Source organism: Danio rerio, chromosome 9 (assembly GCF_049306965.1).
Source record: "Danio rerio strain Tuebingen ecotype United States chromosome 9, GRCz12tu, whole genome shotgun sequence".
NCBI classification, from domain to species: domain Eukaryota; kingdom Metazoa; phylum Chordata; class Actinopteri; order Cypriniformes; family Danionidae; genus Danio; species Danio rerio.
In genome coordinates this window covers 14,183,133-14,209,950 of record NC_133184.1, presented here as the reverse complement: position 1 = coordinate 14,209,950, position 26,818 = coordinate 14,183,133, and the positions used below count along the sequence as shown (strand labels likewise).

At 35.7% G+C, this 26,818-nt stretch overlaps 1 protein-coding gene and 1 long non-coding RNA gene across 9 annotated transcripts; one reads left to right on the top strand and one right to left on the bottom strand.

Annotated features, from left to right (window-relative positions):
* Positions 1-139: 139 nt before the first annotated feature.
* Positions 140-25,189, bottom strand: si:ch211-67e16.4. Of its 8 annotated transcripts, none has more exons than XM_681607.10 (6): positions 24,513-25,189; positions 13,334-13,771; positions 6,721-6,768; positions 6,236-6,435; positions 6,001-6,160; positions 5,075-5,847 (listed from the first exon to the last, which is right to left on the bottom strand). In XM_681607.10, the coding sequence occupies exons 1-6, from the start codon at positions 25,051-25,053 to the stop codon at positions 5,744-5,746; spliced, it is 1,491 nt and encodes a 496-aa protein (XP_686699.5). In that variant the 5' UTR covers positions 25,054-25,189; the 3' UTR covers positions 5,075-5,743. The 8 variants fall into 8 exon arrangements, with proteins under 8 accessions (XP_005167570.2, XP_005167571.2, XP_686699.5 ...); XM_073912543.1 differs by having other exon boundaries at positions 6,236-6,432; XM_068223567.2 differs by having other exon boundaries at positions 13,334-13,768.
* Positions 24,609-25,567, top strand: LOC137496458 (uncharacterized). Its single transcript, XR_011016800.2, has 2 exons — positions 24,609-24,765; positions 24,885-25,567. It is a non-coding gene; the product is annotated as an uncharacterized lncRNA (long non-coding RNA).
* The last annotated feature ends 1,251 nt before the right edge of the window (positions 25,568-26,818 follow it).

Below are 26,818 nucleotides of genomic sequence, written 5' to 3'. Positions count from 1 at the left end.
TACATGATGTTGATGAAGGTCCTAAATTAAGAAATGAATGTTCACAATACTGTATTTGCACTTTAAGACACAGTGATTTAAAAAAAAAAATGTGACAATAAGCTATAACTGAACCAATACCAAAACTGATTCAACTCTAGGTCTTAGTTTTTCCACTTTAATTTGTAGGTAAAACATTCCACACCATTTCTTACCAAAACATCTCATAACATCAGTTGCCAAAACAGAGACTCATTTCCAGAAACTATGAACAGCATTCACCACTTTTTACATAGTCTGTTAAACCGCATAGCTGCTCAAAATCTAACACATTAATCTGCTTATACAGCACATTTGCACCTTGTGCTCATTTAGAAAGCAATAGCATTCATTTTTTTTCCTTTTTACAAATGTCACCCTGGCATTTATACCCAACAACATTATTTCCTAGAAATATAATAGACCACAATGGTAAAAATATTAAAAATAAAAAAACTCCTTTAAAAAAAAATAATCAAACAAGCTAACCAACTTAACTAGGACATTTGGCCTGATGTTATTTTCTAGGACATTGTTTCCGCTGAGTGCAGAACACAGACAACCACAATATCCTTGAGAAATATTTATGTTCTTTTGTGTCTATTTCATAATGGGGTCAGTTTATTGGGGAATTTAATTATTCTAATGTCACATAAAATGCTAAATGTAATGACCCCAGAAAGCTATCAGTTAAATCAACACGATGAACTTTTTTAAATAGTATGATTACATGAATGGTTTACAAGATTAAGGTTTTTAGAAAGTGTCTTTTTTTGGGGACATTGTGTATGGAAGGCCATTGGGGCCAAAACATGTCAAATTAAGGCGTAATGCATAATTGTGTTGTGTTAATATGTAATCATCATGTTTTTGGTCCTTTGGTTTGTTAGTTGTCGTCTGCCATGAGACAAAGTGTGAGCTAAAATTATTTTAATCTTGCGTTTCGACACCAGTTGCGACTTCTAATCACGACGACACCCTGTTTTAAACAGATGTCATAATCGAGCTGATAGTACATAGTAGAGCTGCACGATTCTGGCTAAAATGAGAATTGTGATATTTATTTATTTATTTATTTATTTTTGCCTAAAATAAAGATCACGATTTTCTTGCAATTCTATACATGTAAAATAAAGGGTAATTCGAGTAGGCTATTATTGTTGTTATTTCTCAAACATATGGTAAAACAGCCATAGGCTTTGTGTAGGTCTACTGTTGGTTAAAATGCTAAATGTTGTATAGACTTGGAATGGTAGACTTGAACGGACTTTAAATATTTTTTGTTTTGTTGTGGTTCCCGCGTGGCTCCCAAACGATCACTCTGTGCCACAAACTGAATGTTATTTACAACTGTATTACCTGTTATTCACAGCCTATGGAGGTTCTGTCCGCTATAGTAGACTTCACTAGCAGGCGTGTGCCCGCCCTGTGGTGACAGCTGACGGTCAGCTCTCGTCACGTGTGATTTTGCGGCCGTGAATACAAAATTACATAAAGACAGAAATTACATTTTTAATGTGAATTATATATTATAAATACAGCATGTGACTCTTTCAACACCATTTGGAGATGTCCACATTGCTGAACATTGTACGTAAAACAATGTAAAGACTTGTGCGGCCGCCTTTGCCTCCCTCCTGAACTTGAAAATATGATTGACAGAATCGTAGAAATGCTGGATTAAGTCTAGGGGGCCGAATCGAGATCACAATATTTTTTCGATTAATTGTGCAGCTCTAGTATATAGCCTAAACCTGTAATTGTGTGTGAAGCTGCGGTCACACTGCACATTTCGCCCCATAGACTTCCATTTATATGCATATGAATGCGGCAAACCTGAAACACTTGCTCTGCGTTGCAAAGTTTAAGCTTGATGAACTCTGACCAGCAAAAATAGCATCACGTGATTGTGTGAGACCAATTGAAGATCAAAACTTGACCTCAGGACAGAAATGTAAAATATGGAGCAGTTGTTTGCTTCATTGATGTCTAATCATCTTGTTTAACCCACCCTTTTTTCGCAGCACTGTGTGACCGCAGCTTTAAAATGGAATTTGCCAATTATGGCTTTCCACAGTAATGAAGCATCATAGAGACCATTTTATTGGTATGTACTCTGACGCAATTTTTTTAGATAAATGATTAAATCTAGTCTCTCAATGCTAATTGTGTTTTCAAATCACCATGACACCTTTTTTCAGATTAACATGCAATTACATGTTGAACTACATCATACATTTTGGCACCATCAGCCTTCCACAGTCAAGAAGCATCTCAGACATGATTGCTGTCATGCACTATTACACAAATTTTAAAATAGACTTAATCTTATTTCTCCACTCCCATTCCTGTTTCCAAATCGCCAAGACACTCTGCCAAACAGATTGTGTCAAAATCAGAATGACATTATGTTTATTAGTGTGTTTCTTCCAGTGAATTATTGGTAAGGTGATCTAGCTACAGTAGTTCTGTGTGGTGCCATCACTGATGAAGCGGTCTGCATGACCCCCTCATTGATGCTGCGTGGCGGTACCGACTGGGCAGAACTGGGCCCCAGCTGCAGCAGCAGGTTATATGTGCCAGTTTCTGCCAGTCCTCTTCTCAACCCAAGCCCACCGCGCTGTGCTACCCCTCCTCCTCTCCTGCGGCAGGAGATCAGGCCTCCGCGCTGGGCTGGCGAACTCTGTCCAGGGGTGCCATTAAACTGAGCAGCCTGCGAGGCCATCAGACAGGCTTGCAATTTGCGTTTGGCACGCCAGCGGGCTACTCGAAGACGGGTTTTTTCCCTTCGTTCTCTCACCAGGTCGGCCAGTAGAGCCTGCGGTAGAGTCTGCTCCAGCTCGCGTCGCCGGTTTGTAGTGCGTCCTCTGTTTGTGTTCCGGCCTCTCAGAGTTCGGCTGCGTTTGTACTCTTCATACAGGTTCAGGTCCTTGCGTCTCGGACGTACCTGCTTTTGGACCCCTGTCACAGACAGCTGAGATTCCTCATCTGAATACAGGCACAGAGGAAAGACATTTAATAAATACAATTTTTTATATTTCATTTTTAGCCACTTTTGCAAACAATGGCAGTCTATAAGTATAATTGTTAAAAGATCAAATGGGATTTTGCAGTGATGCCATAGAACAGGGGAGCTCGACCCTGTTCCTGAACATCTACCCTCCTGCAGAGTTCAGCTCCAACTCTGCTCAAACACACCTGAACCAATTAATTAGAATCTGAAAAGCACTTGATAATTAAAGGCAGGTGTGTTTGATACGGGTTGCAACTGAAATTTGCAGGAAAGTAGATCTATTTACCTTATTCTCCATGTATAAGAGGGTGCAGCCTTTTTGGGTCAAGACTTCTGGTCTCATTCCCTTCCATTCATATGTAGACGTTAAAAACAGCTTGTTTTGCTGCCTGATGTTGCAACTTGATATTTTGTTATTATATTATTCTGCTTTGTCTGTATAATCATGCAAACACTTGTTTGTAGAGCAAGTAGTTTGACCATTTCTGCGGTTTATTATTCCTAGTCATTTCTCCCATAGGCGACTGAATCGCAAAAACACACTTCCACATAGGAGAATAAGGTCAATAGGAACAGGGTTGGTCACCCCTGTCATAGAAGAACCATTCTGGTTCCCCAAAGAACCTTTCAATTGAAAATATTTATTTTTCTAAAATAATTATTGGTAATACTTTAAATAATAATCCATTAACTTTAGTTAATGTGTTTACTAACATGAACTAAGTAATACAATAATCTTGTGTAACATTTATTAATTATAGTTCATCATTTATTGATGCATAACTGAAATTGTCATGAGTTTGTGCTTGTTAACACAATGCAATGAGTTAATGAACTAACAATTAACTTTATTTTCAGTAATGTTAACAGAGAAGAATACTGTATTGTTTATGTTAGTGAATATATTAACTTAGATTAATTAAAGGACCATTATTTAAAAGTGTACTTGAAGCACTTCAATGTTTGACCAAACTGAAACTCATTAAATACACCTGGGAGAAAAAAAAAAAAAAAACAGGCCCAGAAGACAACTGGTCTTGCACAACCGAGTCTGTTTTTTTTTTCTTCACTTTCATAAATTAGTGAAGTTTGTGCCTTGCCACTGGCTTACTTGGTTTGGGACACATCATTGGATTTGCTCTTCAGTGTTTGGACTTTCAGCTGTTAAATTTAAATTACACAACAGAACTAAACTGAACTTCAACTCTGAAAACTGGACTGACCTAATTTCAATTTACTACAACTTCTACGTTAAGCTGCTTTGACACAATCTACATTGTAAAAGTGCTATAGAAAGAAAGATGAATTGAACTGAATTTGACGAGATGCACTGGAATTTTGTTTAAGCTGCTTCTTTTTAGTTGAGTCGCAGGGTGGCACGAAAGATCAAATTAAAGATTTCAAGTGAATCTTAAGAACTGGCTGATTAATCGTGATTCCATGTATTACACATCTTCTACGTGTACAATGGTTTCTAGTGTTTCACGTGTCAGCTTTTTTTTTCTCTCAAAAACTGTTTTGACTGCTTACTGTAACCTCACATCCTGTCAGTTTCTTGATAACCGTAACCTCTTACATCTTATCAATGTTTGCTCAGCAAGTTTCTGATACAAAGCAATCAAATTATTTGGTTAGCGTTTGGCTTCACACGCTAACCTAATTCCAAACACATTAAAGAGAACAAAATCCATTTCAGTTTCTTTCTTCTGTTCAACACAAAATACAATATTTTGAAAATGTGGGTTGCTGGCAACCAATTACTTCGAGTAATTTTTCCTAATACTATGGAAGTCAACTATGATTCTTCAGAATATTCAACAGAAGAAAAAAACTCGTAAAGGTTTAAAACCATATGATAGAGAATAAACGACAGAATTAGATTTTTTTGTGAACAATCGCTTAAATTGATGAATTCCACTGAATATTTGTACTCCACACACTGAAACAACTTCAAACTAGAGATACAAAATTAGTATTTACAAAAAAAAGTTTCATACATAAAGAGGTTTTCATCAAACCTCAAACCAATACAAATGCACAGAATGTGTTTCCTTCAATTTTATTTTGGTTTTGTGAACAAAAAATAGTGAATATCATGCATTTATACCATGACCTACAGAAGACACACAGTAAAAGTGTAACAAAATAATATTGAGGCATATTTAGATAAACAAACAGTTGTTGACCTATTAAAACACTATTTAAATATCACAGTGCAACCAAATGGTCACTTTAAATCTTTATAATTAATCCTTCAAACCACTGGGGTTCATCCATTTGGAAGCAATAATTATTTAGACATTTAAAATTTATTGAAATTAAATAAAATCCCTTATTCTTTTTAAAGCCCAACAAGCTATTTTGTGTTAAAAAAAAGACATCTAATAGACATCCAAATGTAGACGTCTTGGCTAAATTACTGTTAGACATTTATTAGATGTTCATTGGCAGCCCGGATTTAGCCATCTATGTCTGGACATCCATTAGACTTTTTTTAAACACAGATTCTGAGTAAGTGCTACTATATAAATAATGTAATAAATAACGATAGACTTTGCAATCGCAAACAACCCTAATCAGCTACTCTCAAACATGTCTGAACAACAGCTCAGGTATTTAATCGATTTACATGTATGAAATAGGATACAACATTGTTTTTATTTTCTTGTACAAACGACGTGGACAAAAACGGGTAACTTTTTTGACAACAGATTAAGAAGACATCCTTCCTGGAGCCAAACGCAGGTAATCTTTAATATATTTCTCTGCTTCTGCTTCTGTGGGACTCTGGAGAACACTGTTCCTCATCGCTGCAGCTGTGGGTTCAAACCAAAAAAAATTGAGTTCAACATTTAAACAAACCAACATATCATTGATCAATCTGATATTATGGAGTAGTCTATACACAATTATAAAAATCCAGTGAGCCACGGTTCGATTCTTAAATAAAGATGTTGATTCGGACATACCTATTATTACAGCTCCAATATTTGTTTTTCTCAAGCCTCGTTTGTCCCCTCGTCCGCACCAGTTGAGCTGTTTGGCCACGTTTAATGCTAAGACCTTGTTGCAAATTCTCCCTATGGTCTTCTTCATGGTTTGACCTCCGCTAACAGACAATCTGTTCACCTAAAAACAGAAATACAGATCATAAACAACTTTTTTTGTAGAATGTCTGTCTGTTGCTTAATTACATAAACTCACCAATCTTTGCATCACCCCTCTGTCCACAAGTCTTTGCTCCAGCAGGTCCAGATCCTCCATTGACGTCACAGGCAAGATGCAGTCGTTTTCCTCTTCTTCTGGCTGCACCGTGTTTCCAACAAGATATTGAACTAATGTGGTCAGGCGGTTGATTTTCCACTCCATTTCTCCTTGAGACTCGAGAAGAGCCTTCTCCACTGCTGCAAGAGCACAGGTAAATTTACTCGCACCATCCTTATAAAAAATGAAACATGGTTCTATTATAAAAAAATTTATTAAAAACAAGACGACTTATTTTGTTAACCACAAATGAACCGTGATTTTGCTACACCGACCATGGTATTGGAAAGCTGTGGTTGTGAGCAATTACGAATGTTAAATAATATGCCAAAATAAATAACCATGGTTAATTTTTATAAGAATTACACTTGCTAAAAGGTAAACATTTACAGTATGAATGCTCAGATAATTGTCATTTAACGCACCTGTACACTGGTTATTTTCTATGCTCCTCGGACTGGCATCTGACAGACCTGTAAAAATAAAAGTACAAACATTACAGTTTATTAATAATGATAAATTATTTCAGAAATGTAAAAATATTAGACGGTCGATGCTTCAAATGAACTATTTAACCAAAGCAACAATAAAACTGCCCTAAATGTGTCAAATTTTAACTTAATACACAACTTTATCATTAACTCTTAACTTTTATTTACTCAATACCCAGCAAGCATTTTTATTTGTTTAAAAAGACATCCAAAAGACATCCAAACATAAACATCTTGGCTAAATCAATAGTCCAAATCGAACAGACAGTTGATTGAGTATTTTTGGACTATTCTTAGATGTTTAATAGATATTTTTATTGGTCTGTTTTTGGCCAAGACGTTTCAACCAGATTGATCTCACGAAGAAACGTAAATATATTTTACGTTTATTCAGTTTAGTGGTTAATTCGTATGAATTTGTAAGAGTTCAGTTAAACAAAAATGTAAAAATTTTTAAAAGGAGGCGTGGCACTAGACTCCACCCCTAAACCCAACTGTCATTGAGGGATAAGCAAATAGTACTAAATTGTACGAATGAGATAATACGATTTCATCAAATTAGTCACGTTAGTTACGAATTGCTGTGAGATTTCTGGTGGGCTAATATCAAATACATGTTTGAGTAAAAGCCAGTATTAAGCTTTTATTCTTAATGCGTTTTTAGATTTAATTTGATGTTTACATGAATGATACACTTCAACCCTGTTGCAGTCACAAATCTTTATTGAATTGACGTACTATGGAGCGTAACAATTGGCCAATATGGCAACAACATCATCTTTAAAAATACAATTGACCTCTTTCCCAGTATGAGCCGATTTGAATACTTCAACCCCCTGACCACTTTTTTCAGTCTGGTTACTGAAAAGTCGATTCTCATGACCTTTGACTGTCTACCAGATCTGCAACTATCAACCCTGTAAACATCAACCCTGTTACCTTTATCAAACCCATATTATTATTCAAAATAGTACATCACTGTCAATTTCTACATGCTATACTGCCTAAAAAAAATAAAAACAGTCCTTCAGCACAGTATTAACGGTAGAAATCTTCATGTGTCAGAAACCTATTAAAGTTGAAGTAAATTAGCTAGACTCACCTGTTTATGTTGATTTGTCTTGTGATCCTCATCACTGAATGACTGGCAATGTGTAAAATCATCAACAGCCTCATGGGGGAAAATGTATCTTTCTTTTAATTACAGTTTTTTTTTTTATTATTTAGCTAACAAATTTTGTAGTTTTTGACACAAAATGTAAAAAAAAAAATGACACCAGTCTCATATATTCATGAGCTTTGAATATATTCAGTGATTTGGTCTTTAATGACATAACTAAAATATTTTACAGTGGTGAGTAGAAACTGAATAGCTGTCATGTACGCCTGACCTTTTGAGAAGGGGAAAGATACTTTTTGGTTAGAATGTTCATTAAAATATTATTGCTTATCTCAGGGAGTGATATTTGTCCGACTTTAGGTCCAAAGTAACAACAACATTTATTGAAGCTTGTTTTTGGCATGCAATTGGGAAAAGCAAAAAACAGCAACCTACATTGATTTTATTGCAGTTGCAGGTCTCTCACATTTTAGATGTTTCTTCTTAGTAGTTTATACCGTAATTCAGAGTTTTGAATTGAAGTAACCTTTCTCACAATTCAGAATTTTGAGCAGAAACATCAGAATTATGAGAAAGGACAGCAATGTGAAAGTCTTAGAATTATGTTTTAAAGATGTTGAATCTGTGAGATTAAGAATTAACTAAAAGAGGTCTGGAAAGTGTGCAATTAAACAGATTTTTCTATTCTAAATTTTTACATAACAATTCTAACTTTCTCAAAACTCAGATTTTTTTTTATATTTCACAATTATTATTTTTTATTATTATTATTAGGCGGAAACTGGCTTCTGTGGTTAGTCATAGGGCGGGCGATATGGCAAAAATGCAATCTTAGTAATTATTTTCCATTTTGACAATAACGATAACCGATTTCACTATTAACCGTGCTTTAATTCATTATGGTTAATTAATCATAAAGGCTTCTTAACACCGTGTTTCTGCACCAAACAAAACTGTTGCACCTTAAAGTTATGTCCAACTGTGCGCTAGTTTAAAGTTCCAAGCTTGTACACGGAGGGTGACACGAACTCACTCTGGATTAACTATGGCTGAGCATATTAACTAAGGGCCGATCACTTGTTGTGCCTTTTGTGTTTTGTGCGTGCAAGTTCCTTATTTTTTTCCTTACGCTCATATTGGCACGTGGCACGACTTCCTCATGCTTTCCAGGTGCACATAAAAAGAATGGCGCGAGTGCATGACATGAGTCACGTGACAAGAACTGACTGTTCAGCTTTATACTTTGTATGGAATATACACATTTTTGCTAAATAAAAAAGATATTACACACACACACACACACACACACACACACACACACACACACACACACACACACATATATATATATATATATATATATATATATATATATAAAAAAATGAAAATTCCAAACACGTTCATAATATAGTTGATCAAAAGTGCCTTTCAGACAGAGATTCTGCAGCCTTTGACTACATTTGTTTTGTAATACTCAGGGAAATACTCAGCTAATATGACGCTTATTTACATTAGACAAATACACATTTTTAATTTATTCTTTTTTTATTTGTTTATTTTTCTGTCATTTTTTTATTGTAAAATTATTATTATCTTTAAATGCCAAAAACGTTTTTTTTTTCACATATTTTTAGTCCAAAGCAAAATGGACTATAGTTAGTTTTTTTACTGTTTTATGCTAAATTATTAATTTACAGTGCAGCAATAAACAACACTTTAAAATAAGTTGTTTTCATGTGATTTTCTAAACTAGCAGTGTTTTAAAAATTAATGAATGCATTATAATTGTGATAACCGTGACACCATGATTATTCCTCAGACTATATTCATACAAATAAAATTTAAAATCCTTGCATCCCTAATAACAATATAAATTTTGATATCAGTTGTTAATGCTTCCAGATTTAAAAGAGTACCACAACAATGGCTGAAGCCACAAAAATTGGAGGGTTCATTAAACGGCATGACATATTTTCAGTGGCCGAAATTCGGTGCATCTCTAATAAATCAACACACTTTTAGATTTCCATTGTTGCATTTTCTGCTTTGGGATTGGCTCTAAGATCTATATAGAGTAAAAAAGTCCAGAGGTTATCATTGTTATTGACATACATTTTATTACTATTTGATATATAGTTTATCGTCCCCGCCCTAGTTAATCATGTTATTCACTGGGGAAAACAAGACTCTTAAATGAATCAATAATCCTGTTCAACATATAGTGATCAAGTATTCTGGAAATATTCAGTAATCCTAAGTATTAAACACCAAAATTACCGATTCAGGCACTCTAAATACACTTGATATTAAAAACACAGTGATGTAAAAACCGTAACAGGGTTGAATGAAATTCAGGGTTTAAAAAAACAGGGTTGAAAAATGATAACAGGGTTGAAGTGTTGCAGTTTGTAAATGTTCTCCATTGAAACACAACTCATTGATACAAAGTGTAAAATATTTATTTAGCTTGGCCCAAACATCTTTGTGAATTTAAATGTCACTGGGCTTAATGGCGATGATTGATTCTCCGTCTTTTCAATCTCTATATTGTGCAGGTCACTGACTTGCAAACAAGTTATTTAACTGGATCCCCGAGTTGATGCACTTTGTTGTTGACCACCTCGTTTTTAAGCCTTAACTGGCTTGCATAAAGTCTCTGATGATTTTCCCATGCACTTGGGACGTCCTGACTCTGACTGTTCAGCAACGCCATCAGACTGGCTTCGGGACTGTGTTCGGGGGAGGCAATGATTTTGAAAAACCTCCTCTTCTGTCGTTCTTTGGCTTCTCTCCACTGTTTGCGTCTCATTATCTGAGCCTTCTCACCAAGGTCACCAATTCTCTTCCTTTTCCCTGTCTCAATATCCCTTCTCCATCTCTCTCGCTCATTCATGAGGTACTTTTCCCTGCGCGCAGGATCAGCGTCCCGTCTCCGTCTGTACGCTCTCTGTTTTTCAGCAGACGCGTTTGCCATTAGAGGGTCTGAAAAAAGGAATCCAATAGGAAGACTTGCTCAGCTTCTCCATATTCCAAATGAATAGATGCTTTTTAAAGTCAGCATGGCTTTGATCACACGATCCAACTCAACGCTGTGAGCAGAATTTTTATATTTTTGGTACTGATGATCAATATTTTAAGGAATGTTGATATCATGTCCATTTCAACCCTGGAATATTTAGAAATGTTTGATGATCAAATGTATGGATTATGAAAGCCTCAAACACTTCCAATGCTCCAAAAATGTACCCTGTTTATACCTGATATAATTATTAATAATAATAATAAACCAGGAAAGGTGTAGTTCATGTGCATTTCAGTATATTATTCTGGTATGAAAGGAATATGACCTTTATGGTAATGAACTACTTTTGAATTAGGTGGTTTGGAATTTTGTCTTCCTTGTTTTGCACTTTTTCACATCTCTGTAAGTTTTGATTTGTAAAACCAAAATGATAAACCATAAGTTCCAGGGAAAAGACCCATGCAGTGGCTCGCAGACCTCAGTTCAGAGTTAAACATGAGGTGAAAAGGTCTGCGGTTGCATAATTTTGAGCATGCAATCAAAACAAAAACCTTTAACCACAACAAAATACTTTATCAGATAAAACTGTTGACTTGATTTCCAATGTCGTTTTATGATATGACTGTGTGTGTGTGTGTGTGTGTGTGCTGTGTGTGTTCACATGGGTTAAATGCAGAGCACAAATTCCAAGTATAGGTCAAAACTTTCACTTTTACTTTGTGACCTATACAGTATGAGGTCCTTCCATGTTGACATAAAAATTTATTAGTGTCTGTGTGTGTGTGTGGTCATGTGATGTGCGTTTTCAGCGGTGTAGTGTGGAAGGAGGGCAGATATGCTAGGTAAAATACAGTGTGGATGTGGATTATTTTCATTCTAAAAGGCCATTTTAAAACTAAGATGTATTAGTGTAAACGGGGCCTAAGTTGGGACGATGGCATGGTCTATCGACCCAACCCTGAAGGTTAGTCCTACACAATATCAGCTTGATAATTGGCACAAACCATTGACGTAGGCTGTGATGGTTTGGTAAATGACATTAAAATTAATCTTCACAAAAAAAAATAAATAAATAAATGTTTTGCTGCTTGTTCAAACTACTTATTTATATTGAGCTCAAACCATACAATTCTAAATTGGATAGCCTAATTGTTTATGTTTAATCAACTTAAAATGGTAAAAACCAGTAAGATAACTTACTCGATTTTTGTTGGGACGACATGAAGGAATCGTGTGCAACCTGCATTTTTTACATTGTTGTATCTGGTAGAGTGTTTCATTTTGAATATTAACCAGTGCCACACCTGAGAAGCTTCATGATGATGCAGAGAAAGAAAGATTAGCACGTTTAATTTATTTTAGTCAAACAGAAGATCATGGTACTGGTGCTGCTAGGTGGAATTGTGAGGAAACTTGGACATATCTGATAGCAAGACTGCCAGTATCAAATAAGTCCTTTTGTTTGTTTACAGACTTGTTTCTAAAAGTCAGATGCTAGATATGCTTTCTCGATGACATCATGCATGTTAAAAATGAAAAGCAATGATTATTATACTGGCTTTCAGTTATACTAGTGGTATAACTGATAATGCTGCTATTTTTTCCTCCCATTTATTTCATATTATACAGTGCTGTGAGGTCAGGTGAAAAGTCTGGAACACTTGGAATTACTGAATTCAGGTGCTGGTGCCACCATCTGCATAGCATCTGTACTCTCAAATGTTTTGGATTCACTTTAAATGTTGACTACTGTAGTTTAATGTTCTCTGACCACAACATTACATTCATTTATCTCCTCAAAGGGTAAACACTGAGAATCCCAATAAAGACACTGATGTCTGCCGGTTATGTGTGGATTGTAAGTTGAAAAATTACAAACGCTGGTGGTGCTTCAAAAACATGAAGGGATTTGACAGAAGGTTTGGGTTTCAGTAGAGATGCTTCTAGGCAGAACTCCAAAGAACTTCTTGGCAGATAAGATAAACTTTTTGGACCTATAACAGCTCTGTTTATGATGTTTCGTAAGGAGGACATTTCAAAATGCATTATGTTTGTAATTCTTTTGGCATCTCTTGTCAGGTGTACAATATACAGTATTTAAAGTGGATCAATTTTTTTTATATCAAAATTGTCTTAAGACCAGATTGAGTGTTGTTCAATAGTTTGAGGACAACTTTGATGAAAGGTTTTGAACCACTTCAAATGTTGTCTACTGTATACACTTTTCATACCTTTTTCTGTAGCCATTGTCTGAGATTTTAAAGCATTAAAAAAACATTTTATGGATTTATTTTCTGAAGCATGTATTAAATACAAAACTAATCTCTAGGCAACCTACATTTGATATTTGGATTCAATATCAAGCAGGCAGGAATAAAGCTGTAAAATCCTAATGTTATACTTACAGGTGGATGGATCCATGCCGATGAATGCTGGAATGTTGAGGTCGGTGGAAGTTCCTGGACTCTGAAGAGTTTGAAATGGTGCAGGCAGATCGAGTGGAACCCCAAACTCTGGTTCCCCAACTTGATTAAGTTCAGCGTTGGGATATTCAAGCCTAGATGCGCTACCGGATTCTCCAGGTTCATCCTTCACACAGACTATTTCAACCTCTGCATCCTCCTGTTTGATCTTCATCAATGGTGCTCCAAAAGCCCCTGTGTTTGTCGTTTGGGATGGCATACTTTCATCCACCATCATGGGTGCAGAGAGGACGCTGCTGTCTGGCATGTCTGTGTGTCTAGAGTCAGCAGATGCCAGAGGGTTTTGTCCCCATACTGGATCACTGGTCTCAGACAGAAGCCCCTGACTGTCTATCAGATGAGGATTTGAGTTCTCCACTACTGAAAAAAAAATAAATTGCAAAGTCAATTTATGCTTAAGTTGAGTGAAAATCTAAGAAACTCTATGATTATTGAAATAATAATGAGTAATATCTCCATCATAACCAGTTGTAATATAGTAAATAAAACACTAAACTTGCATTAATACACGTTTGTTAGTTTACTCAATAATTTAACCTGTTATACAATTCAGTCAACATTGTTAGTCTTTTAAAGTTCTAATTTTGCTTTAACAACAGTCAGTTTCCTAATAGCTAGAGGAACATATTAATATGCCAACTACTGCCCTGACATGCAAAATTGTTAAGCAGGGTATACCGCGGTTTGGAAAAGTCAGGGTTTTAAAACTGTCTAAATTTTTCTGCCATTCCGTTTCTAAGGTGTGTGCGATTTTTTTATTTACGTTTTTTTTATTTTTTTTAGGACAACAATATTTTCAGCAGAAAAGATGCTGTTTTAAAGAGCCCATATTATGGGTTTTTGAAAATTCCCCTCCATGTAGTGTGTAACACAGCTCTAAGTGAAGTGAAGTATCCAGCTCAGGCTTAAATCTGTAAGAGTACAGTGTTTAAAACGGTTGATTCATCTATAAAAGAGTCGACTCATAGTGCTTCAAACGAGTCGCCTTGATACCGATTCATTAGGTGTTTCTCCATGACGTACGAACGAAACCAAGTTATTCACGTGCACGCGCAAACCCGGGAGATTTCAAACCTGAGGCCCCGCCCTCTGACGCAGAAACCCAGACACACACACACACCCACAAACACACGCACACCCACAAACACACGCACACAAACATGCCGGTCGATTGAAGTCACACTGCAGATGGATATTATATTGAGTCTCTACCCAAAGATGAAACATCAGCATTATAACCAAGCAGTTGGAAACTTCTGGAAGCTACATGCTACAAAGAATACTTCATCTGAGTTTGTTAAAGGAAGGATCAGTAAAGAGTAACTTACTGATGGACGTCAGGATGGGTTTCTTCCATTTCTCAAGTGTAAGTACGTGCGATTAAAGTTGCCTCGTTGACTCTAGCTTGCAAATGTATTTAGTTGTGATTTGTTACTTGTAACCGCGTGTACTGTATCAGGTTAACTGGCTATATTCTCTTATCGCGTGCAAAGTCACGTTAAAAACGCGACGCGTGCTGCTTTGTTTATGGAGTTCCGTGCTAGAGTTCTGCTCCCGCGATTTATTCGAAAATTTATTCCCGCGCCGCAGAAATCTGGTGCGGGGATAATAATAATAATAATAAATTCCCGAATAAATCGCGGGAGCGGTCGGTAACGGGTTTAATTTGGGACGGGAGCGGGCTGTCTAGCAATATCACGGATATTGCTATGCGAATGAGAAAGATGTGTCTGCTTGGTGCTTGTGTGTGTGTTAGTGCGCACGCGCGCGTATGAGAGAGAGAGAGAGAGAGAGAGAGAGAGAGAGAGAGAGAGAGAGAGAGAGAGAGAGAGAGAGAGAGAGAGACAGAGAGAGAGAGAGAGAGAGAGAGAGAGAGAGAGAGAGAGAGAGAGAGAGAGAGGTTTAAAACAGCTTTATTATATACAGTTTTTCTTTTTCTTTTTAACAAAACATTCTCAATCCATTAAATGTTCATTCACATCATATTCCATTCATCTTTGAGTCGATTAAAAAACCAAAATTAAAGAAAAAAAATGAAACCCAACTACCTTATTATTGTTTTTATAAATTAAGTACAAGCTGTTCTTCATAAACACTACATAAAATGCTTCCTAGACACCACTTTTCTTCAAATGTTATTAGATCTCTTACCAATTCATAGAAAGTAAATTCAATTTTCAATCTATTTGAAATTAAACCTTTTAACATAATCACTGGATCTATTCCACCAGCACCTGATATTTTGTTTTTTCTAGTTTTCCAAATAGACAATTTTGCTGTGCCAATAACATAATTTAAAAGAGTGAAAAGGATCTTTTTAGACATTCTATATTTTACTCCCCCTATAAAAATACATTCAGAAAAGGTCTCACCAAAACCTCTAAACCACTCTTTTAAAACATTAAAAAGGTCTTCCAATCGTGTACAACTTAAAAACAAATGTTCTACATTCTCTTCCTTACCACAAAAAGCACACTCCCTCCTAACTATTGGATTAAGATGAGACACATGACTGTTGGTAGCTATCGCCCCATGAACAAGTCTCCACTGCAAGTCCCCGATTCTTTTCTCAAGAGGAGATTTATATAGGGACCTCCACTGATCTCTTAAGGGGAAATTAGGTCCAAACTTTTTAGTCCATTTCAATAATTGTCCTTTTAGTATATCATTGTGAACATTCTTAACGCATAAGATGTATAAAACCTCTTTAGACATTCCGTCAACCGTCCATGTTTTAGAAATTCCAGTCTCTTCCTCGAACCCACCAAATTCACAACTTGAAGATACCACCAGAGGGAGAATTTTAACTTCTTCACTCGAGTCTTCTTCTTGTAAAATCGCTCTATACTGTCCAGGCAAAAAGGAGTGTATTTCCTCCAAGAATCGTGCAGCTAAACGATGGGATCTCAGTCCTGTAAAAACCATTATGTCCTCTATCGACTTCCATCCATCCTCCGTGACCAGATGTTTTAACTTTGTACAGTTCCTTTTAATCATATTGTTCTGTACACTCCTCGAAGATATCAATGTACCATGAACCACTGGATTATGAAAAAGGGGTTCCTCCAACACCCAATATTTAGGGATGTCAAATATTCTTTGAATCTTGAAGGTTTTATTCCATGCTTGTAGCACTGATTTATAAAACGATGTAATCCCTGTTAAATCCATCTCATCAGTTTGTATCCAAAAAAGATGTAGATCATAATTCAGCCCCTTTACTGTTCTCAAGATTGCACAGGCAGTATGAGTCCATGACAACTTGCTTTTACACAAAAGTTTTTGGGCTGAAATCAGTCTGAAAGCTTGAATTTTACTTTTGATGTCTATTAATCCTTGCCCTCCTTCACAATTTGGCAAATACAGTTGTGCAGCACGAATCCAATGTTGACCAGTCCAGAAAAAATCTACTAGTTTTTTTTGTATAGACACCACCAACTCCTGTGGTGGTTCAAGCACCATCATCCTATGCCATAGTGTAGATGCTACCAGATTATTTATTACCAAAACTCTCCCTTTATAAGACATTTGTGGTAATAGCCATTTCCATCTAGACAATCGGGCCACCACTTTCTCCAGCAGTCCCTCCCAATTTTTTTCCATGAAATTTGAAGAACCTAAAAACACACCTAAAATTTTAAGACCTTCCTTTCCCCATTTTAATCCTCCTGGTAGATCTGGAAGTCTTTTATTCATCCATCGACCTACTGCATATGCTTCACTTTTATTCCAATTTACTTTTGCAGTAGAAGCCTTTTCATACAACTCTATATTTTTTTTAAGATTATTAACATCATCTTCTCCATGTATAAAAACTGTTATATCATCAGCATAAGCAGATAACACTATCTTGTCACAATTTATATAATTAGGTATTGAAAAACCATTAAGATTTTTCCTTATTCTTCTTAAAAGTGGTTCAATAACAATACTGTATAACTGGCCAGAGAGTGGACATCCTTGCCTGATTCCCCTTCTCACAGGAATTGAGGCACTCAACCCTCCTCCCACTTTCACTAACGTAGAAACATCATGATATAACAGTTTTATCCAAGAAATGAACTTTTCACCAAAACCAAAACAACTTAAAACACTAAAAAGGTAACTATGGTCAACCCGATCAAAAGCTTTTTCTTGATCTAATGCTAAAATCCCCATATCAATATTTTTTTTAATACTCAAATCAATCACATCTCTCAAAAGAAAAAGATTGTCCATAATAGATCTTTCAGGTACACAATATGTCTGATCACCATGAATAATTGTCTCCAAATAACATTTTAACCTATTTGCTAAACACTTTGCCAAAATTTTATAATCAGTGCACAACAGTGAAACAGGTCTCCAGTTCTTTAAGAAAACCAAATCTCCTTTTTTTGGTAAAAGAGACAAAACTGCTCTTCGGCAGCTACTTGGAAGAAGTCCATTTTCAAAACACTCTTTTGCCACTTCATAAAAATCTTGTCCCAAAATGTTCCAAAAGTGATGATAAAATTCTGTAGTTATTCCATCAATTCCGGGCGAACGTCCTAATGAAAGTTGCTGTAACGCATCTGTAAGCTCTTGCAAACTGATATCACTATCCAAGTTCTCTCTTTGTTTAGTTTGCAACTTAGGAAGATCTTTAAAAAGATCCATCATACATTCTTCATCACACTGCTCAGCACTAAATAGTTCAGAATAAAAATCAACTGCAATTTTTTTCATTTCATTTGGATTGTCCGTAATTTTTCCATTTGGATAACTTAAATGAAGCATAGGATTATGTTGAACTACCTTTCTTTCTAGTTTAAAAAAATAGGAACTAGGCGCATCCATATCCTTAACCGTGCAAAAACGTGATCTTATTAAAGCATTTTTGACTTGTTCTTGTAAAATTTGTTTCAACTCTAGCTTCTTCTTATGGATTTTTTCACTTTTATCAGTTCCTTCTTCATTGTCTAACATCATTTTTTCTATTTCACCAATTTCACATTGCAATTTTTTTACTGCATCTCTAACTTTAAAAGAAATTTGAGATTCATAACTCTGACAAAATACTTTTATATGCGCCTTTCCAACTTCCCACCACTGGCATTTAGTTTCATAATTATTTTTCTCTAATCTCCATTTTTCCCAAAGATGTTCAAAACTCTCACAGAATAACTTATTATATAATAATTTTTTATTAAAATGCCAATAATATTGTGTTCTAGCTGTTATTTTCTTATTTATATCTATAGTTACCATATGGTGGTCTGAGAAACCACTAGGGACAATAGCAGCATTTACCACTCTACTATTAAAAGACTTACATATATAAAATCTATCTAATCTGGCCCCCTTAATTTGAGTATTATTTACTTTAACCCATGTATATTGCTTTATACCTTTATTTCTGATTCTCCAAACGTCAATTAAATTGTGCTCTTTTATCACTTTAGAAAGTACATAACCTGACTGAAAATGAGGTTCTTCACCGTTTCTATCAACTTTAAAATCTTCAGTACAGTTCCAATCGCCAGCCATAATTATACAAACATTATTATCATATTTTGAAATTTGACTCTTTATATTTAAGAATAATTCAATTCTTTCAGAACCAACATTTGGTGAATAAACATTAATGAATAAAAATTCCATTCCTTCAACTTGTGCGTGAACAAATAATACCCTTCCAGCTACCACTTCTTCAGTTTTAAAAATGTCAACATTCAAAAATTTTGAAAAAAGAACCCCAACACCAGCACTTAAATTTGAACCATGACTGAGTACATACTTCCCTTCCCACCACAAACCCCAATCTATCTCATTTGCCTTATCAGAATGGATTTCTTGTAACATAATAATATCAATTTTATTTATTTTTAAAAATTCTGATAATATAGCCCTTTTAGTCTGATCTCTCGCTCCATTTATATTAAAAGAACCTATTTTCATAAGCCCCATAATAATAGAAGAGAAAGAGACAAGGATCAGAAAAAAATAGGAAAGAAAGAACACCCAGTGTTTCAGACTCATTTACCTATTTTCTTGAAAACGAGCTTTTACGCTTCCTTATTCTTGTCAAATATTTCCCCAGTCTAAATCTCTTTTTATCACTTAATTCATCCAATCCAACAGTACGCCGTAGTCTAAGAACCGTTTTCACAAATTTATCAGTATCTGGGAAAAAATCTTCAACTTCAACTGTTCTTCCGAAAGTATCATCCAAAAATTCATTTATCTCTTGTAGAGAATAAAAATTACTGTCTTCCATTTGAGAACCCATTTCGGAAAAATCTGAAGTCTGAGAGAAAGTGTCGTCATCATCCATCATATCCTGTTTATGTTCATCTTCTAATAGGCCTTCTACAGGTCCTTCCATTTTCTCATTAAGCTTCACTAAACCACTAGCACTCGCAGTCACAGTTTCAGAACTCAAATCATTTTCATCTACAACCTCTTGTACCACTGTTGCCTGATTTTCATCATTCATTACATTTCTCTGAATCACATTCCCTTCATTCTGCTGTTTCCCAACAACGTCATTCTCAATTGTCGTTTCCGTTTCTGTTTGTTTCACTTGATTCTTCTCTCCCTCCAACCCATTTACATCACCATTATCATCATTTGTATTTCCTTGCACTTTATGGGGACAAAAATACTGTCTATGACCAAAATCTCCGCATTCATAACACTTCAATCCAGCAGTAGAAGCATAAATCATAAACGACTTACCTTCATTCATTACCCGAAAAGATATGTCCAACGTTGGTTCATTTAGAAACATGAAGACTTGTCGTCGAAACGACATCACATGCTTCAGCTCTGGACTTTTACATCCTAGCGATATAACTTTAATCGGACTCGCTATTTTTCCGAACCTAACGAGCTCTCGCTCAATGGCTTCATCGGGGATGAACGGCGGCACATTCGAGATAATTACCTTAGACGTTAACGCAACTAGTGGTAGTACGGGACAAAAACTCCCACTAATTGTTACACCACTCTCAATAAGCTGCGAGACAAAAAGTTCTTCCTTAAGAAAAACAACAACTGCTTTGTTCATCCTAGACGCCGAAACTATATTTTCACAGCCGATTTGTTCTCCCACAGCTATTAGCACGTCTTCCACCTTAACTCCTTGCTCTGTCATACACTTGACACCATGCCGAAGTGAAAGAGATGGCGTTCGCTCATCCACGAGCGACGCCATTCTCTCACTCACCAAATAACTTGAATCAATAAATCCAAAAAATAAGACGCTTACATCAAAGAAAGAAAAAAAGATACAGATAAGAAAATAAAGAAAAAAAGATAGTTTTTTAGTAGATAGTAGAAATCACTCTTCCCCACCAAACCTTCACCACTCTCCTACATCTCGCGAGAGAGAGAGAGAGAGAGAGAGAGAGAGAGAGAGAGAGAGAGAGAGAGAGAGAGCACGAGCGAACGAGCTTTGTGTGCTTGGTGCTGTGTGTGTGTGTTTATACAGACAGCTTGGCTGTCTGGACTGTATACTGGGTGATTTTTGGTTGTGTTCTCCTCTGCTCTAGCGGGATCGGGCGCGGCGGGCAGAAAACGGAGCGGGTTCTCAGGCTAAAACCTGGCGGGTGCGGGCGGAAGCGGGAGCGTTGTCGTCCGGAGGTGTGTGTGTGTTTTTGTGTGTGTGTGGCAGCTAAAATCCACGCCTACACTATCGAGCGTGTATGAACTGTGATTACTTTTTATATTGCTGATTGGCTATTGGCCATTTCACTCTCTGACTGAAGGCAGTCGACCAATAGCGACAGACTGTCATCGGTCCAATCAGCACAGATTAGCTTCGCGCTAAGGAGGGGTTTGGGAACAAATGAATCACTGGACGATTCTTACAGGAGTCGCTGGGATAATTAGGTAAAAATAAATGCAGATTATAAGACCATGAAAGTGTTTTTTGACCTTGCATGCATATTAGACTGTTGTTGGAGACCCTTACAACCAAGATATGACCCTATTTCATGTATAATATGGGCTCTTTAAATTTAAATTTAAGCAAATGAAGATCACAGAAGTCAATAATTCATTTAGCAATTACACAAAATATCTGTCATCTGTATGGAAAACTAAAAAAAGTAAAATAATTTACATTTTAGTAGAAGTGTATATATTCTCTTCATTTTTGTTGCTGTTTATAGTGAGGTTGTAGCATTAGTAACAATGTAGCATCGTTTAATAAATTACAACATTTTTTCACAAGACAACAGGGATTATATAAATTAAATGTTACCAATATATAGCTTTTAACAAAATTATAAGCGTAATGGTTGTATGTATTTTTGTACTATAACTGTTTTCAGATTTTTGGTAACATTTTATATTAACTACACACTATGAACCATTTATTAAACATTAGTAAATAGTTCATTCATTATCTGTTAAGCATTAACTCTACATTAACAGACGTTGGGGTGGGCGATATCACCTAAATTAATATTACAGTGTTTTTCACTTTTTGAACAGTGATGGTATAATATCATGGTATAATATGCTTTTTTTGGTACATTTTGGGAGCAGTAGCCTGTCCTGTCCCTTTAGTATGTGATTAAAGTTAATATTTTTATAATATAATAAATAAATGGTAGGTATCCTGATCAAAAAGAGACATGGGAGAGTATTATGCATTCTCAACACAGATATTTTGCAAAAAAAAAACTAAAGCATTACTTCACAATGTACAACAAAACAAAAAATAGCACTGTAATAACACAAGAACAGTGTAATAATGTGTATTCAAAAACTAACTCTCTCTTCATCTGAACTAGATATTCAAGTTATTTGCCATGAACAAATAAGCCTGTCAACATTTTCTGGCTTCAGTGATGCCCTGGAGCTTGTTACGATATTGCCCCTATGCTGAATGCACGCTCGGAGGGTGAGCTTGTGGCTGGGATGCATAAGTCTTTTTAGCCAGATGGCTAATGCGCAGGAAGTGGGAACATTGGAGACACCACCACTCCAGTGAATCAAAGTCACTGTCAGCCGTTAACATCAGCAGGTAGCCATTTAGCTCCATGTCAATGACCTTCTGCATTTTCCTCTACAGCGGCCTCTGTCTCACCGTCTGGTTCTGACACTCCACTCGTCTCTTTTCAGATAGTAAAAGCTACAGACCCGACATTTCTTCACCATGTTTCACTAGTCGTTTAATGGCCACTCCCCTTTTACCTACCATCGGCAAAGCTGATATGAATATGTTTTACTTTATTATTTACATACACAAGATATAAAGCAAGGACGTATTCAGACCACAACTGAACGTCTAAAGAAAATTGAATGCCTTATTATTTAGAATGAGCTATTTTTATTAGAATGAGCTATTATATTATATATTATTAAGCACATTTATAATGTACTTAATGATTGTATTTTCATACTTTATTACTGATTAATTTTTCATTGTTAAATTTAGTATTGCATTATTTACAAACCATTTGCATTTAAGAATAGTTGTTGGCTTTTAGAATGATTCAGAATGAGTTAGTAAATGATTAATAAACTATTCAAATCAACATTTATAATTCTTATTATTCAGGCATATAGTAATGGTTACTTTGTATGTTAATAAATGCTTTTTTAATCTAAAGTGAGGACTATTCATGCTTTGTAAATCCCTTATAAATGACTACTAAAGGCTCAGTATCAAATAAACAGTAAATGTTTGCAATCCTATCTAAAAAATAAAATTACTGTAAACTTTAAACATTGCCGAAATAAGAGGAGTGTCAAAATACGTTTAGCAATAAATACATTAAATAGAGTCGGAAAAAAACAACAATATATTAAGTTAACAATATATTATGATACAACATGTTATTTAGAGAAGTTTAAACTGTACTGTAATCTTATTTTACATAAGAGTGCAAAGATTTAGTTTTTATTTGATACAGTTTCATTTGTGAGTCGTTTATATTCTTTTTCCTGTTTAGAATTTAACTGAGCCTCTAATTGTCAATTTTAAGGGATTTATAAAGCATACGTCCTAACTTTACATACAAAGCTAGATGAAGTTGATTTAACAAAGCATTTATTAACATACAAAATAACTATTAGTATATGACTGAATAATAGGATAATTGAATGTTAATTTAAATAGGTTATAAATCATTTTCTCATGCATTTGTAATGATCTTAAAAAACCACCAACTTTTCTTAAATAACTAGTTTGTAAATTATGCAATACTTTAATCATTAACAAACATGTACAAACTGCATTGTACATAATGCAGATGAACATTTTCATATTAGTCAATAATAGTACTGTATTTAATTTAAAAACTGAATAAATACAGATTTCCACACATTTACTCAAGTAAACAAAACTAATTATGGGCTAAAAATCAGCGGAATTCTGACTGCGCAGATTCCGTGTGGGCCTACTTTTAAGTCAAGAATAATGCATTTGTAGCTGTATTTATAAACTACTTACTAACGTCTATTAATGTAGAGTTAATAATTAACAAATAACGAATTAACTGTTTGCTAATGCATAATAAATTATTCATAGTGTGTAGTTATAAAGTGTTACCAGATTTTTATTCATGCATTGTTAGTCATGTTTATAGAAAACTTTTTTAAAAATGACCTGATCTTTTGATCATGATCTTTGATCAAAATCATCTTTTAAAAGTTGTTTAATTTTGTTAATTAAAATAGTAAGTTGTTCAATTAGTATGTTTTACTTTGGTACTGAAATAGACTATTTATAATGTGACTATTCAAACTCAGTCTTTTAAAAAGAATTGTGACTGACAAACCTACTTATTCAGCACATCAAGCCAAATGTCATTACATAGAGACGTTTGTTCAGCTGTTCACCCAAAACAATGGTTACTTCCTGTACAGTATAAACAAGACGGTCTGTAAATCTGAGAAAACATCTCAGTTAGAGAGAAAAAAATCTTGATAAACCGCTGGTTCGATTAGTTGGTGTATCAAAATAATACAATTTAAAGCTAACGTTACTTGACTTAACCTTGGTTGTGATTCAGTGACAACATTAAACATGGTTTTCATTTAATCACTAAAACACATTATGGTATATATGTAATGGCAATATGAAAAAACATTCATTGCTCATTCATATTTACCACAGGTTTCATACCTTTATGAGCTGATGATGGTCCATGGATCTCCTCAATATGAAGATCAGCCAGGTGATTGTCATTTCTTGGTGTTTCTTTGGACATGTGCAGATGCTGCTGTCTCGCCCACGAAGGTCCAGCTACAGGCCCGGCTACATTAACTCTGGGTCTGGGACATGGGTATTGAGGTTTAGCACACACGGACACAGTACTGGTCGGCGCTCTTCTGCAGTGAAGCCCGGGGCTGGATGTTGCCATGTCTCCTTCTGCCTGGTACGGTCTATGATTGGGGTCTTTAGCCGCAATGACGTTCATGTACTTGCGCATAGTTTTCATCTGACATCTGGACGTCTCCAACATTCTTCTAATGTTCTCATTCTCCTTCTCTTTAGCGGTCATCTCCCGTTTGATCTCCTCAAACTTGAGTCCGACTACCCGGATCATTTCTCCCAAAACGGTCTCTACCGCGACGTTCACGGCTTTCTCGATAACAGCGCCCATTTGGCCCCGCATCAGGGAGATGGTCAAATTCACATCCATGCTGATGGGAGCGGATGTCATGAGGGTCTAAAAACACGCACGATTAAAAACCGTCGACTATATGGTTAGTTTTGTAGTGTATTTGTGCAAAACGTAGGCTATGGTTTTGAGACAAAGCCCAGACTTCGTCCGCCATTGGCCACGTACCGTCAACACTGACACGGAGCAGGAATTGCATCCGGTTCACCAGGAGCATTAAAGGGATAGTTCACCCTAAAATGAAAAATACCTCACAATGTATTCTCCCTCGTGTGGTGTAAAATAAGACATTTTGGAAAGCTTAATTGTACCCATAAAGCATCCCTGCTGAAAAAAAAAAATGCTTAAACCAGACTAGCCTGGTTATTAGTTTTAGCTGGTTGGCCAGCCTGGTTTTAGAGGGGTTTTGGCCATTCCAGCTAAAACCAGCTGCTCAGCTTAAACCTTAAACCAGGCTGCTCATGCTTTTTTTATCTGGTCATTTTCCAGCCTAAAATGGCCGGAAATCAGGCTGGAAATGGCCAAACCCCACTAAAACCATGTTGATTGACCAGCTGGGTCAATATCACTATAAAGTGCCCTTTGTTGTCCCCATCACAATCATGGAGTTATTTTGGCCATTTTGTGTAATAATACTATTCTTGTTGGATACAAGTAATGTATAAGTACTTTAATACACTTTTGTACAATAATATCTGCATTTAAGTTGGTTTTCTTTATTTTATTCCACTTTCTTCTAATGCATCACTGCCCTTCTCTTGTGTCCCTCATGCTGGACAGCAGACATCAACCAAGCCTAATAGTGATAAAAAAACACATAATCAAACAAATTTCCACTTTCCTTTATTGTTACCATTAGTTAATAGCAAATAAAAAAGGTTTTTGCCATTTTATTTGTATTTTTACAAAAATATCTTCAATTTCATATGCGTCCCTGAACTTAATGTCCACCCTGTCATTATGGGTCACTTGGCCCTTTAATTACTAATATGATGCAATCAGTGACATCATCACCAGAAGGTTGACATATTTGAAATGAGATCAGACCAACAGCATCAAGAAGAGTAAGTACTTTGTCTTATTTACCAACCAGCAATTGTTGAAGTTTAAAGTCTTCTTAAAAGAATAAACATGTGGTTTAACAAAAAACTTGAACACCATCTTTAAGAAATTTTCATCTGTCAAAGGCACTCTATGGTGATATTGACTCAGCTAAAAAAAAAGAATGTCGAAAGGTGCACTGCAATCTGTGACCTTCGGACACCAGAACCTGGATCCCATTGATCTCTGTTGATTTATCATACACTCATCACATATGCACTCGCTACAAATAAAGAAGAAAATGAAAATGTTTTCTTGTGGCAGCTCGTTGAAACACTGTCAATGGGCTATATGCACAGCTAGTGTTTTTCAGCCAATGATGAACTTTTGGTGAAAGGTTAATGTGACTATTTTCAATTTTATAAGGTTTCTTCTTTCTATTAGGAAGGTTAAAGACAACTAAAAGACAATTTAAACTCAGCTGATGTCATTAGCAGCTGCCATGGCTAGCTCAGAAATTCTTTTGAAAATACTGGGGTAAAATTAATTTCCATGTTTTAAAGATATGGTGCAGAAAAATGGAATTTAATGCAATGCTTCTTGTTTGCTCTGATTTATATCGTATCTCAGCCAGGCAGTGAAGATTTCAGTTTTTTTATTTTTAAGAGATCAAATCTTAAACTAGGTGATTTTGTATGGGATGACAATTAACCAGAAGCCCTGAGGCTGGCTGACTGAAATTAAAAGTCTGTGTACATATACCCCA